Below are 13,643 nucleotides of genomic sequence, written 5' to 3' on the forward strand. Positions count from 1 at the left end.
ATACAAAAATTAGCCGGTTGTGGTGTGGCCCCCTATAATCCCAGCTACTGGGGAGGCTGAGGCAGGAGAATCGCTTGAACCTGGAAGGCAGAGGTTGCAGTGAGCTGAGACTGCGTCACTGCACTCGAGCCTGGGCGACGCAGCAGGACTCCGTCTCAAAAAAAGAAAAAAATAAAAATAAATAAAAGTTAAAAAAAAGGGAAAGAGAAAGTTGGTCCCTAAAAAGCACTTAGCACTGTCTGGCCCATACCATAGTAAGCCACAGGGCCAAGTACAGAGCCAGGCACATGGCAAGCTGGCACCTGTAATGAGAGGCAAAGCACGGAATGGGTTGAGCAAGGCCGAGGGGAGGAAGAACATAACCCTCCTACCCTCCTGTGTGCTCCTCCTCTCCCCTCCTGCAGGGCTGCACTCAGCTCTGAGAGGAGCACCCAGGCTCTCAGCCTGGAATGCGGGCCCAGGGGAGCATCACATCCCTAGCTGCCCCTGAAGCAAATGAAAAAATATAGAGATAGGAAATGTGCTTGTGATGCTGTCACTGGGATATGCAAATAAAATATATAGGATAGGCCTATCTGCCTAATATTCCTGCCAATGCATTCTTTGGGTGTGATTAAAATGAGTAATAAATTCCTCGTGAGTCTCAGTGCAGTGAGGATTGGGAGTGGAGATGCAGGCTGGCACGAGCACGTTCCCCTCAGCTGAATATTTATCATGGCATAGCTCCACATATTTTTGTTTTATCTGCTATCATGTCAACAGAGACGTATTTCTACCTCTCCTTCGTCTCTTAGTTAAGACATGAAAATGGTCCTGGCTTTAAGTATTAAACTCTCCATCTATTAAAATCCTTCAAAGTGAGATTACAGGCTACCTCCTCTTTGAAGCTTGCCCTGCTCTCTCTGCCAGGAGGTGATCCACGCTTTCTTGGAAACTCTACCAACTCTGCGAACCCTCCTAAGACAAATCAGTCTGCAGGTATCAGAGTTAAGAGTGCCTGCCTCTCCCCCCTGCAGATGGCAAACTCAGGGACGGGGCTGGGCCTCATCACCTCTGGATATTCTCAGGGGGTCTAAGGAGGCTTCGGCGCAGAGAATGCTGAAAGAACTGAGGAAGCCAACAGTGAGGGACACATCATTCAGACCACTTAATGCGACAGAGATTCTAGGGTAAATGACGCATTTTAAAGGGCAGAATTAAATAAAAAATTAGGCTTATGGATAATTTTAAATGGAAAAATCACCAATAATATTAAGTAAATAAAAAGCAAATTCCAAATATAGAATAGGATGGTAACTCCTTTGGGCCAAGTAGGAAACAAAAGTGTCTGATAATCAAGCACATAATAATATAAGAGGGAATGGGGGGCCCTGTGGCTGGACAGTGCACACTCCCAATCTCCAAGGCATTACAATCACATTTTTGGAAAACTCTGGGTGGCTATATAAAATGTGGCTGCCAGTTTGAGAAATCCTGGTATATATGGTGGACTGTCAACCACAATTTTTTTAAAAAGGCCATCTATATAACTATACATAGATATGATCCAGAGAAGGCTAATACCATATCGTAAGAGGAAACCTATTGTTCAATTCCTAATAGTCACTTATAACAACTTGGTTTTCTGTAAATCATCTGCTTGCTTTCCTGCGGCTTCAGTTTTCCCATCTGTGAAAGAGGGGTAACAAGAACTATTTCACAGATTTGCTACAGGATTAGAAAAAATATATATTTGAGCACGTGGCACAGTACCTAGATGCATTTGATAAAAACAGTATCTATTATTGTTATAATTAATTAAAAATATTAATAGTGGTTATGTCTTGGTAGGAGGGCTACAGTCTTTGAATTAAATTCAGCTCAGTTGTCATCTCTTCCAGGAGGTCTTCCTTGATAAGTTATACCACTGATGACTCAGTGGTGTCATGGTTTACTTGCCTGTCTCCCTATCAGACTGTAACTCCTTCAGTGTTTTACTCACTGTAGCTCCTTGAGTGTTTTACTCATCAGTCTTCTTCCCATCTAGCCCAGAGTCTGGCACATAGATGTCATTCATAAATATGTACTATATTATTTCTCTTTATTTTACTTTTCTGTATCTCTAAAACTTCTATAATGGGACATATGACTTTAATACAAGTTTTCTATGAGCATAATTTGACTACAGAGTGGTAGGTGGAGGTGGAGGAGGCTGAGCTGGGTGGCAGGGGGATTGTGAGCGGACAGAAGGGGAGCCAGATAAGATCAGAGTGATAGCAACCCATGTCTAGACAAAGAGCCAGGAGATGAAGCCCAGGCTGGAGCTTCAGCAGCCTCCAGGCCTGAGTCATTATGTTACAGATGCAGGGCCTGAACTCCGAGGCAGTTGCTTCTTACTTACTGGCAGAGGGAGAAGAAACCAGGTATAAAATGGTGTTCTTCCCACAAAAGCCTGCCTCACAATTTTGAAGAGGAAGCTTTTTGCAGTTTGGAGGAAAAATGCAGAACAGAATGAATGGGTGACCAAGTAGATGCTGAACAACTGAGAGAAAGCCAATGCTGCTGACATCCAGGGAGGGCTGAGGGGTGCTTCATATAGGTAGAATTTGATGGGACAGCAAAGCAATTAGGTGGAGATGCTCAGTGGACACATTCAGAATGGAGAAAGTCCAGACTGGATGCACAGAGGTGACAACAGATGAAATGGTCTTCCAGCTGAGAGCTACGGAATCCCTGGACTGGCTCCAAGTGGTTTTCTTAGCCTCTAAGGCAGCGCCTCCATGGTGGGACAGCTGTGTTAGGGCTCTTCCCTGAAGCTGCTGCCCAATAAGCCTACCCACTGTGGCTCTGCCATGGAACAAATCTCATTCCCTCTCACCCAGAGCTGTTCCTGTGCTCTTCCTCTTCTGGCCAGATGTCCTATTACCATCAGCTTTCTCTCGTGGCACAGTTCCTCTTGCCACCCTACTGCCCTTCTCTGCACAGATTCTAAGAGATCAATGTCTACTTCGAATATGGTATCTATAATTGCTCTCCATGCTCCAGAAGGGTCTGACTGGCACAGGGGATTGCAGCTGCCATTTGTTCACTCTGGACATTAGCCCTGTAACAATGTGGCCAACATCAAGCCACTTCCCTTGGGTAGCTAAATTTTGTGAAGGGTCCTTCAGTGGGCCTAACCCTCCACCAGCACTGGCACTAAGGGGGCCTGTTCTCTTTCTTCAGTGGCCAGATCACTGCCTGCTCTGTCACACAAGTTCAAAAGCCACAGGTACTCTTGGCCAAGTCCAGGGCTGGTCTCTCAGGGGAAAGGCACTGGGCTTGAAAGGGGAGCTGAGGATGAGAGTGCAGTCCCTAAGGTTAGGCGCAACAGTGCTGAGGGATTTCCTTAAGGCACTTGGGGAAGTTGACCCAACCTCCCGACCTGCTCCTAGGATAGAAAAATCTGAACAAAAGGAGAGAAGCACTTGCCCTCTGAAATTTAGTAGTTCTTTCTGGTCACAAGGGCCCCTGGGGATGGGTTGTGAAAAACTAGTCACCCTTCCTAATTCCTTCCTTTCTCCAGGAGAAACTACTGCAAGACAGTTACTAAAATTACCAGGGAGGCAAACTCTGTATGGTTGATGTTGATTATCAAATATTTCCAGCTCTCCCGTTCTAGGCACATGGTAGGATTACTCTTCCTGGCCCCCTTATGATTGGTTTGGAACATGGGATTAGTTCTGGCCAATGAATAGTGAGTGGACGGAAAGGATCCTCCTTCTAGGCTGAGCATTTAACTGTGGATGTAAGACCCTTCAGAGCATCCTTTTCCCTCTGGCAAGCAACCAGCAACATTCCAGTGGGTGGCTGCTCTGCCTGCTGGGATCTCTAAGTGCCTAGGATAAATAGAGCCTGCCCTCATCCACAACCACAAGGAACATGCAACATAAGGCAAAAATAAATCTTATTTTGTTTCGTTTTAAACCACTGAAATCTGGGGTTGTTACAATAGCATAATCTAGCTTATCCTGACTGATCCATATACAATCATACGTTGCCTAGAACCTCAGAAACCATTTAGTACAATGTTTTCATATCACAGAAGACTGAGTTTTAATGAGGGGAAGTGCTAGCCCAAGCTCACATGGGCAGTGAGTGGTGAAGCTAGGATCAGAACCCACATCTCTTCAGTCTCATTCCAGGGAGCTAAGTGCTTGGACTTACGACAGAGAATATTTGCCACTAGGTGGGACCTGCCACACTGAATCATCTCAAGGTACTTCGGCCAATTTGTGGATAACAGACTCCTTGATGCTGGAAAGGGCACAAGAGTAAAAGTGAAAAACCTGGTCTTTGCAGTCCCTGTCCTGCCACTGAACCTACCACATGACCTGTAGTCAAGCCTATTATGTTCAGTTTTGATGCTAACTCACTCTGGGACCAAAGGCAAGGCACATTACAGCCCTAGGCTCCAGTTTCTCCAGGAGTAAAATAAGTCAGCTGATTTAGGTTTCAGAGATTGAAACTTGTGGCAACAGCAGAGTCCCCTCAGAGACCTCCCCAGGAGGGAAGGGCAGGCCACATGGGCAGTGCTCTAGTCCGTCTCTCTCCTTCTACTCGAACAACTCAATTTTCCTCTGATTTATTGGCTTATGCTTTTGTAAGATTTCCCATCACTGGACTTGATTTCTAAAGTCCCTGCTAGCTCTGAGATTTTGTGATTCTAGTTCTAGTTCTGTCCAGTAGTTCCTGAGTTACTTAGCCCTGTTTTCAGGGAGTTCAAAAGTTTGGTTGGGAAGACAGAATTAGAATGGAGGATTTTTTGGCTCAGATTCTATACTAGGCTTTCTGGAGTTTGCGTGGAGGGGAGGGGAGGGGTGAAGGAATAGTTCTAGAAAGAGTGATGCTGGGAAAAGATAGTTTGATGAGGCTGTAGAATACATGAGGCCTAGGAAAAATACGACTAAAATCTTTGCTTGGGCTAAAGATTTTGTCTGGCTAGCACCCCCTCCTCTGAAAAGGACCTGGGAGACCCATCACTTCATACACCAAATTTAAAGGTAATGCTCAGCAGCCAGAAGTGGCCAAGGCCACTCCCTGGTCATGACAGGCGCAGCTTCCTATTCTTGATGAGACTGGGGGCTGGATTTGTATTTAAACAGATAATAATCACCTAAGGAGAAGTGGCCTTTGGTGTAAAGCCTGACATAATTTAATGAGTGAAGGATTAAATGATGCGTGGAGTGTCCACAGGCCTCCTCCCTTCCCTGAGACTTACCTTGGTTTCAGAAGTCCTCAGAAGCTTCATCACTTCCCCTTCTCGGGCATAATCCAAGGGCGTGTGTCCCATTTCATTCCTCTGCAGGGGGTTGGCTCCTGGCAAGAGAAGAAGGATAAATAGTCAGAGGCTCTATGAATGATCAGTGGAACCTCAGCCTTCCCTTGGAGGTGGCTTAGGGCTCTGATTTCTATGTTGGGAATGTCCATGGACACCTACAAATGGTGGAAAAACATGGGACTGGGGCTCCTACACGTGCATGCACACATGTTCCATAACATACTCCATACACATAGATGCATTGTAAATACACAAATACACACAGCTGAACATGCTAACACAGTATGCCAAACAACTACACAGGTTAATATACTCCAGCACAAATACATGTAAACACACAATTTCATACATGTATTCATTAAAATGTCCCTATTTTCCGGGTTTACGCCATTCTCCTGCCTCAGCCTCCCGAGTCGCTGGGAGTACAGGCACCCACCACCACGCCCGGCTAATTTTTTGGAGAGATGGGGTTTCACCATGTTAGTCAGGATGGTCTCAATCTCCTGACCTCATGATCTGCCCGCCTGAAGCCAAGGTAAGTCTCAGGGAAGGGAGGAGGCCTGTGGACGCTCCACGCATCATTTAATCCTTCACTCATTAAATTATGTCAGGCTTTACACCAAAGGCCACTTCTCCTTAGGTGATTATTATCTGTTTAAATACAAATCCAGCCCCCAGTCTCCTCAAGAATAGGAAGCTGCCCCCATCAGCGTACAGATAAACATTCATTCATGAAGCCATACAAAGGGTTCCTTTCTAAAGCAGAGAATATCCCAAATAACAATTAAATGGTTCCCCTTCTTTCTGTTTTCTGCTGCTCTCCTTTTATGCGCTCTTACCTCTGGGCATTTCCTATCTGTCTGAGTCAGCTGAGACCTCTGGAAGGGCATGGGCACCACCAGCAACCTGTCTATGCCACTCTAGCTGTTGGTGGTTGAGTGTGTGTGGCTGAGCATTTCCTCCAATCATTAGTTCCTGTGACTTAAGGACAAAGACTTTGAGTATGACAAAAAGAAGGGGTTAGCTTGGGGCCATGTATCTACCTTGTCTCTAAGTACTGGCAGCTGACAAGCCTGTATAAAGTGTCTACCTTGTGCCAGCCCTGGCAGTTATGGAGGAAAGGTCACTCTGACTCTCTGTGCTGTCACAGCCTTCCCAAAGCCCACATCTAAGCACCTCACTCTCTTCTTCAGAAACCACCCATTCTATTCAAGTCGGCAGACCCTGAATGAATGGGGCCTGAGGATGCAGAAGAATCAGATCTGGCCCTGCCCTAAAGGTACTCCTCTCATGGCAGGAAGACAGAAACATAATTAGAAAACTGCTTTGTACACAGCAGATGCTCAATAAATGTGTGTTACACAAAACATTAAGGTAATAATTATCTAGTATTTTTTGAGCTTTTCTCTTGCTCAGGAAGTACTGTCTGCATAATAGAAGGTTAAGACTCAGTCCCTGCCAAAGGATATAATGGGCTGGCTGGGAAACCAATTAGCACAGGGTATGGCTCAGGGTGGGTGTCCAACCACTGTTGATGGACAGTAAAAACCAGTGTTTCTCAATCCAGTATGTGAAAACATTTATATCATGATACAGAAGTATTCCTATTCTACTTAAAAAGAAAAAGTTTTTTTAATTAAAAAAAATTTTTTTGGCCGGGTTCAGTGGCTCACGCCCATAATCTCAGCACTTTGGGAGGCCGAGGCAGGCAGATCACAAGGTCAGGAGATTGAGACCATCCTGGCTAACACGGTGAAACCCTGTCTTTCCAAAAAATTAGCTGGGCGTGGTGGTGGGTGCCTGTAGTCCCAGCTACTCGGGAGGCTGAGGCGGGAGAATGGCGTGAACCTGGGAGGCGGAACTTGCAGTGAGCGGAGATTGCACCACTGCACTCCAGCCTGGGTGACAGAGCGAGACTCCGTCTCAAAAACAAAAACAAAAACAAAAAAAACAAATGTTTAGGAGACAGGGTCTCACTATGTTGCCCAGGCTAGTCTTGAATTCCCGGGCTCAAGCAATCCTCCTGCCTTGGCCTCCCAAAGTGCTGGAATTACAGGCGTGGGGCCACCACACCCAGCCACAAGTCTCTACTTCTTCTTTTCTTACTTTTTTATTTTTATTTTTTTTTTTGAGACAGGGTCTCACTCTGTTGCCCAAGCTAGAGTGCAGTGGCGCGATCTCTGCTCATTGCAACCTCCACCTCCTGGGATCAAGCAATTCTCCACCTCAGCCTCCTGATCACAGGCATGTGCCATGATGCCCGGCTAATTTTTGTATTTTTAGTAGAGATGGGGGTTTCACCATGTTGGCCAGGCTGGTCTCAAACCCCTGACCTCAGGTGATCCTTCCACTTTGGCCTCCCAAAGTGCTGGGATTACAGGTGTGAGCTACCATGCCCAGCCACAGTCTCTACTTCTTAAAAGACCCTATCAACTTATGAACAACAGTAACAATTTATTAAGCATTTACATGTGGCTGTCTGCCTGAGTGGCAGAGGAAGTGGATAAAGCTCTATAGAGATGTGGGAGGTAGAGGGGGAAGGGGCAGGCCATAGGAAATACAATCCAGGTGAAGGAAACTTTTATTATCAATAAGAAAAAACTAATTTTTTTTACACAGTATTATCTTCTAACAGGAATTTAGTGCAGAATATTGACAAATACATTGTTTTTTATTAAGATACAATTCACATACCATAAAATTAAACCTTTCAAAGTATACAATTCAAGGCCGGGCACAGTAGTTCATGCCTGTAATCCCAGCACTTTGGGAGGCCGAGGTGGGCAGATCACTTCAGGCCAGGAGTTCGAGACCAGCCTGGCCAACATGGTGAAACCCCATCTCTACTAAAAAAAAAAAAAAAAATTAGCCGGCCATGGGGGCACATGCTGGTAATCCCAGCTACTTGTAAGGCTGAAGCACGAGAACTGCGTGAACCCAGGAGGCAGAGGTTGCAGTGACCTGGGATCATGCCGCTGCACTCCAGCCTGGGCAACAGACTTGTCTAAAAAATGGAAAGGAAAGGAAAAAGGAAAGGAAATGAGGTATACAATTCAGTGGTTTAAAATATACCATTCCAGAACATTTTCACCCTCCTCCAAAAGAAATCCCCTATCTATTATCAGACACTCCCCCTACCCCCAGCCCTGACAAACATTAGTTTACTTTCTGTCTATGGATTTGCCTATTCTGGATACTTCCTATGAATGGAGTTGTATAATATGTGGCCTTTTGTGTCTGACTTCTTCAAGCTTACCAGAATGTTTTCAAGGTTCATCCATGTGGTAGCATGGCTGAATAATACTCCATTCTGTGGATATACTACGTTTTGTTTATCTATCAGGTGATGATGGACATTTAAGCTATTTCCCCTTTTTGGCTATGATATAAACAGTGCCATGAACATTCATACATGAGTCTTTGTGTAGATGTATGTTTTCATGTCTCCTGGGCAGATCATTGGAGTCATGATGTAATAATAGTAACACTGCTATTTATTGAGCAATTACTCTGTGCCAGACACTGTGCTCGGTACTTTCTATATATTTTATCAGTTAATCCTCACAACTACCCTGAGGGATAGGAATTAAAATCCCCAAGCTACAGGCTCAGAAAAGTGAAATAACTAGCCCAAGGCCACAAAGCTAGCTTTATTTGCTTGAACTAGGAGTAAAAACCACCCCCAGGTTTTCCTAACTCCAATTCTCTACTCTCATGAGGGTGACCACAATATACCCCTGACGAAAAAGCCTTCAGCTGGCCTTTGCTTTCAGGACAAAGTGCAACCTCCCTAGGAAGGAGTGTGCCTGTGGTCTTCCTAACTACTGGGCAAGTCCTCAGAAGCTCAGTCAGAGCCTCATCCTTTCTTTCAATTTTGTTGGCACTTACTGGGCACTTTCTATCTGCAAGCTTCTGTGTGCAGGATAATGAAGGACTGGCAGAGCCAATGAACAGTTTCCTTCTTTACATTTCACGACTGTTCTATAGCAACTGATACCTTGGCCACTCTCTCCTGTGAGTTCTATAAAACCACTTTTCAGGTTTTCTTTCCGCTCTTGTGACCATTTCTTCTGTCTCTTTTGCAGACTCTTTAATAACCTTAAAGACTTCCTGTCTTTAAGATTATTAGGTGCTACCTAGAGTTCGAGTCCAGCACAATTCCACCTTTCCAGGAGCTCATGGGGATAAGAGATCACAGGCTGAGTGTCATCAGTGTGCTGAAGGAGGGACAGGCAGCACTGTGGGGCTCAGGAAGGAACAAAGTGCTCAGGGACTTGTTCGCCTAGCCCAGCCTTCCTGGCCCAGCCCCGCTGAGCTGCTTTCTCTGGCACTCAACACTGAGGGGCTCTGCAAGGGCTGAGGGGCCAGTGGCAGACAGCATCCTCCCCTCCCCCGAGAGCTAAACCACAGTGGAGGCAGAAAGGGAGCTGCAAAGAAGCAGTGGAAAGGTCTCTCCTTTCTTAGACAGCCTCAAGGGGAGCTTTGTCACTAGAAATGAGCTGCGGTGGAAGGGAGGATTAGGGAGAGACCTCTGGAAGGGGAAGAATGGAAAAGAGAAGAGTAGAAAAATGGTTAGGAGGAAAGAAATGGCAGAGAGAAGAGGAGGGGGGAAGAGGAAACAAGGTGACAGAGGAAGACAGTGGAAGAATGAACAGAGAGTGAGATTAGCCTCTTCAAACAAGTGCTGTCAGTGATCTATATTTGCTTACAGAATGAAAAATGTGTGCCATAAACATTGGCCACTGAGTAATTTCTAGTAAGAGTCGTGTCACTTCTCATAAAGGATGGGATGGGGACAGGTAGGACATCTCTGCACCTGGGCCAGCCAGCACAGGGGCTCCTTTTAAAGTAGTACTGCACCTGTCTCCAGCCCAGGAGGCTCTCAGGTCAGGCTCCACCTGACCACTCATGGGGAAGGCTCCCCAAGGTTCTAGAGCCTCAGGGCAGCATGTCTGCCCCCACTTTAGGAAGGCTGAGGCAGGGGTACCGTGGATAGTGTCCATCTAATATTAGGACCCCAGCCCTTCACCCTCGCTCTGACTTGACTAATTGCTGTAATAATTGATAGAACCTGACTTCTACCACTGATCGATTTCACCTTCATGGCCACAAACCATTACACTCCAATAAATAACCACGTTGGGCCTCACCCGCCTGCCCTCTCCAGGGGCATCAGGATGGCCCGTGCCCTGGCCTGACCTCCCCTTGCCTCCCACCCAGGGCCCCTTCGGGCGGAGCAGCTGGTCTAGAGGGCCAGGCCTCCGGGAGCAAGTGAAAGGGCTGGATGGAGGTGGGGAGTGCTAATCGCAGGCCATCCGTCACTTCCCACTGGCTGTCTGGGGCTGGGGCAAACACCTGGAGCACCCCAGGCAGTGTGGTACAGGACCCCTCCCCTCCACTCCCTCTCCAGATTAGTGTGTCCCGGCTTATAATATTTGATAAATAGCAGACTGGCTTCCTGGCAGCACTGCTGCGGCTGCGCCTGCCTGCTACAGCTGTGGAAGGTCACTCATTGGGGAAATATGTTTCTGTCAGTGGTATTGAAAAAAGTTTAGTGGAGTGACAGGCCTCAATTTTTCAAATTTTATTAACTCCATCCTCTTAACCATTTGTCTTGAATTCCTTCAGATTCTGGGGGATCTGTCAATAGGGCCTGGGCCAGGAAAGTCGTGTTGGGGCGGGGGGTGGGTGGTCGTGGGGCTGATGCTGATTGGTGCCACTATGGCTGGTTTGGACCTCATCACCCAGGGAAAGGTAAAGCAGTGGCAATGCTGTTGGTGAGAGTGAAGGCCTGGCTCACTGGTGCTGAGAGAGCCCGCTTCTCTTCTCTGTTTCAGTACCTGCCTTTGATTTGACACAATTATTGACTCTCCAAGTGGAAAAATGGTGAGTTCTTCTAATTCCCTAAGAAGATACTTCCGTCTACTATATCTCAAACGGGTGGTCACTCTGGCTCCTCTGAATGTCCCCAGTACCCAGCCCCAAGCTCATGGCTGTCCCAGGGGTGTCCCCCATTTAACTGAAGGCATATTTTTCACATATGAGCCCCAGATTCTCTCACCAACTCCACTTCCATCTTGGTTCTGAAAACATCTGTTCATCTTTTAAGACTCAGTCCAGGCTTCTCCTCCAGGAAGCCTTGTTTTCCTTCCACCGTAAGTTGGGTACCATCCTCTCTGCTCCCATAGGTCTTTTGGCTTCCATCTTACTGCATTGGTCACCCTGCATTAAAGTCTGTCTCATCTAAGACTGAGAGTTCTTACAAGCCAGCCACTGTGTTTGACACACTGCTATATATCCTTGCATGGGATGGGAACTCAATAATATTTGCCAGACGACTGAACCATATTCTCTCCAGGTGCCATCTTCTGAGGCCACACAGAACATGGCTGTTCTTTCTGCCCCAGGAGAACCTTTCTGATAGCAAGTACAAAACCAGGTACCTTTGTCCTGTAGACCAAAGTCCCCAGTTTCTTTGCTGGTCCCAGAAGCCTCTCTGCCTGGTTGGCAGAAGAGGTCAGGTCAGGCCCCGGTACCCTCTATGCTCTGTAGGTGGGAAGTGGGGAGGAAGTGGTTGGAGAGAGAGGCCCACCTGCCTTTCCTAGGGAGAGTGCTGAAATTAGGGTGGAGGTGGGATTCAGATCTTCTCTGTGCTGGTGGCAAAAAGCTCATAAGCTGAGAGGGTGGGAGGAGGCTTGTCACTCCTTCCTCCCTTGACACTACTCTGTCCTGGCCCTTGCCTACCTCAAATAAGATAATGTGTATAAGACGGCTTAACAACAACAACGGTAACAACAGTAAATGTCCTATACAAATGTGTTGGCCTATTATTATTAATAACATTGACATTCACGCCGCTCCCCACCCCTGGTTCTGTCAGCACACTGCCCTTCTAGTGATACGATTCCACTGCAATTCCCATGACTCAGCCCTTCCCTCTGAAAGAGCACTGGGCTGGGGAGCCAGTGAGGGGCTGCCTCTCCCAGCTGTGTGATCCACCAGGGCACTTGTTCTACTTCTCTGGTGGTAATGACTGCTGCCCTACCTACCTCTAAGGGCTTTGTGAGGACTACCTCTAAGGGCTTTGTGAGGACTAATTAGATTAACAAGTTCAAAAATGATTGGAAAGAAGGATTAGACAGGTGTACAATGTTCTTTGTAATAACTTTTACATTCACTCTTGCTTTCCATATTTACTGCTAGTGGCTTTACCACCTTCGTCCTCACTGTCACTATTTCAGCAGTCTGTTGACTATCTCAAATTAGAAGTTTTTGTTGAAACTTCTAATTACGGGAAATCCTTCCCATGATCAGAGGCATGTCAATGTGGACTGATCTATTCTTTTCAGTTATGTGCTCCCCATCAAGGAAACATTCAGAGAGAGAGTGAGAGGATGACCACATATGAAAAGCCATGCACCTTCCCTGTCTCCACGCTCAGTTCCACTCTGTCCCCACCTGTGGTCTCTCCGATTACCCAGATCCTGCCCATTCTTCAAGGCCCAGTTCTCTCCTCCTCCAGTGATCAGTGCTCTCCCTTCTGGGCTCCTAGTGTCCTCCCTACTCACTCCTTTTCCTGGCCCTCAGTCTCAGGGTCCTGGCCTGCCACTTTCATATCTTGGTTGAGTTTTCACATCCAGTATGTACAGGGCTCCCTCAAGTCAGAGCCAATTCTCCTCTTCTTTCCCAGAAGCTGAAGGTGAGAGAGAAAAGACTTGTTGAGAATGCTGCAGGAAGCACAGAAGAACTGGGAATAGAGCTCTGGTCTCTTGAGCTTTTTCCATAAACCACACCACTGAGCCCTGCTCAACATACATATGTACACAGACATTCACACTTGCAGATGTGCCCCCCCACCCTGCCCCTGTAATGAAAAATACTTACTGGGCACTTGTTATGTGCCATATCCTGTGCTGACAATGGTCATGGATTTAACAATTTGATGAAGACAGCAGGAGATGTATAATTTTTTCTAGTTTACAGATGATTTAACTGAATCTAACAGAAGAGCAAGGGGAAAGGTGACAGGCTAACATTTGTTGGGTATAATGCTTTTATATACAGTGTCTGAATTATTCATCAAACAAAGAGTCTGAGAAAGCAGAGGCTCAGAAAACTAAAATAATTTACCCATGGTCATAGAGCAGATAAATAGTGAAGCTGGGATTTAACATGGGGATTTATTATACTATTCTCTCTTTTGTACATGTTTGATATTTTACATAATGAAAAGTATTTTTTTAGGAAAGGAAGCCAGGTCTGGTTTTCCACTACCAAGTGCTACCTTCCAAAGGCCTGATGACTCAAAAAGAGAGAAAAATCATCTTTTTTCCTCCCTTCCAGT

At 46.3% G+C, this 13,643-nt stretch overlaps 1 protein-coding gene across 5 annotated transcripts in view; it reads right to left on the bottom strand.

The window, feature by feature from the left end:
- Positions 1 to 13,643, bottom strand: part of LOC105468702 (ClpB family mitochondrial disaggregase) — a 148,439-nt gene that overhangs the window by 30,921 nt on the left and 103,875 nt on the right. For all 5 annotated transcript variants that reach the window (XM_011718943.3, XM_011718940.2, XM_011718939.3 and 2 more), the window contains one exon: positions 5,240 to 5,337. In XM_011718943.3, the coding sequence (XP_011717245.2) occupies positions 5,240 to 5,337 (98 nt within the window). The remainder of the gene's footprint in view (positions 1 to 5,239; positions 5,338 to 13,643) is intronic.

Source organism: Macaca nemestrina, chromosome 12 (assembly GCF_043159975.1).
Source record: "Macaca nemestrina isolate mMacNem1 chromosome 12, mMacNem.hap1, whole genome shotgun sequence".
In the NCBI taxonomy this organism is placed as follows: Eukaryota; Metazoa; Chordata; class Mammalia; order Primates; family Cercopithecidae; genus Macaca; species Macaca nemestrina.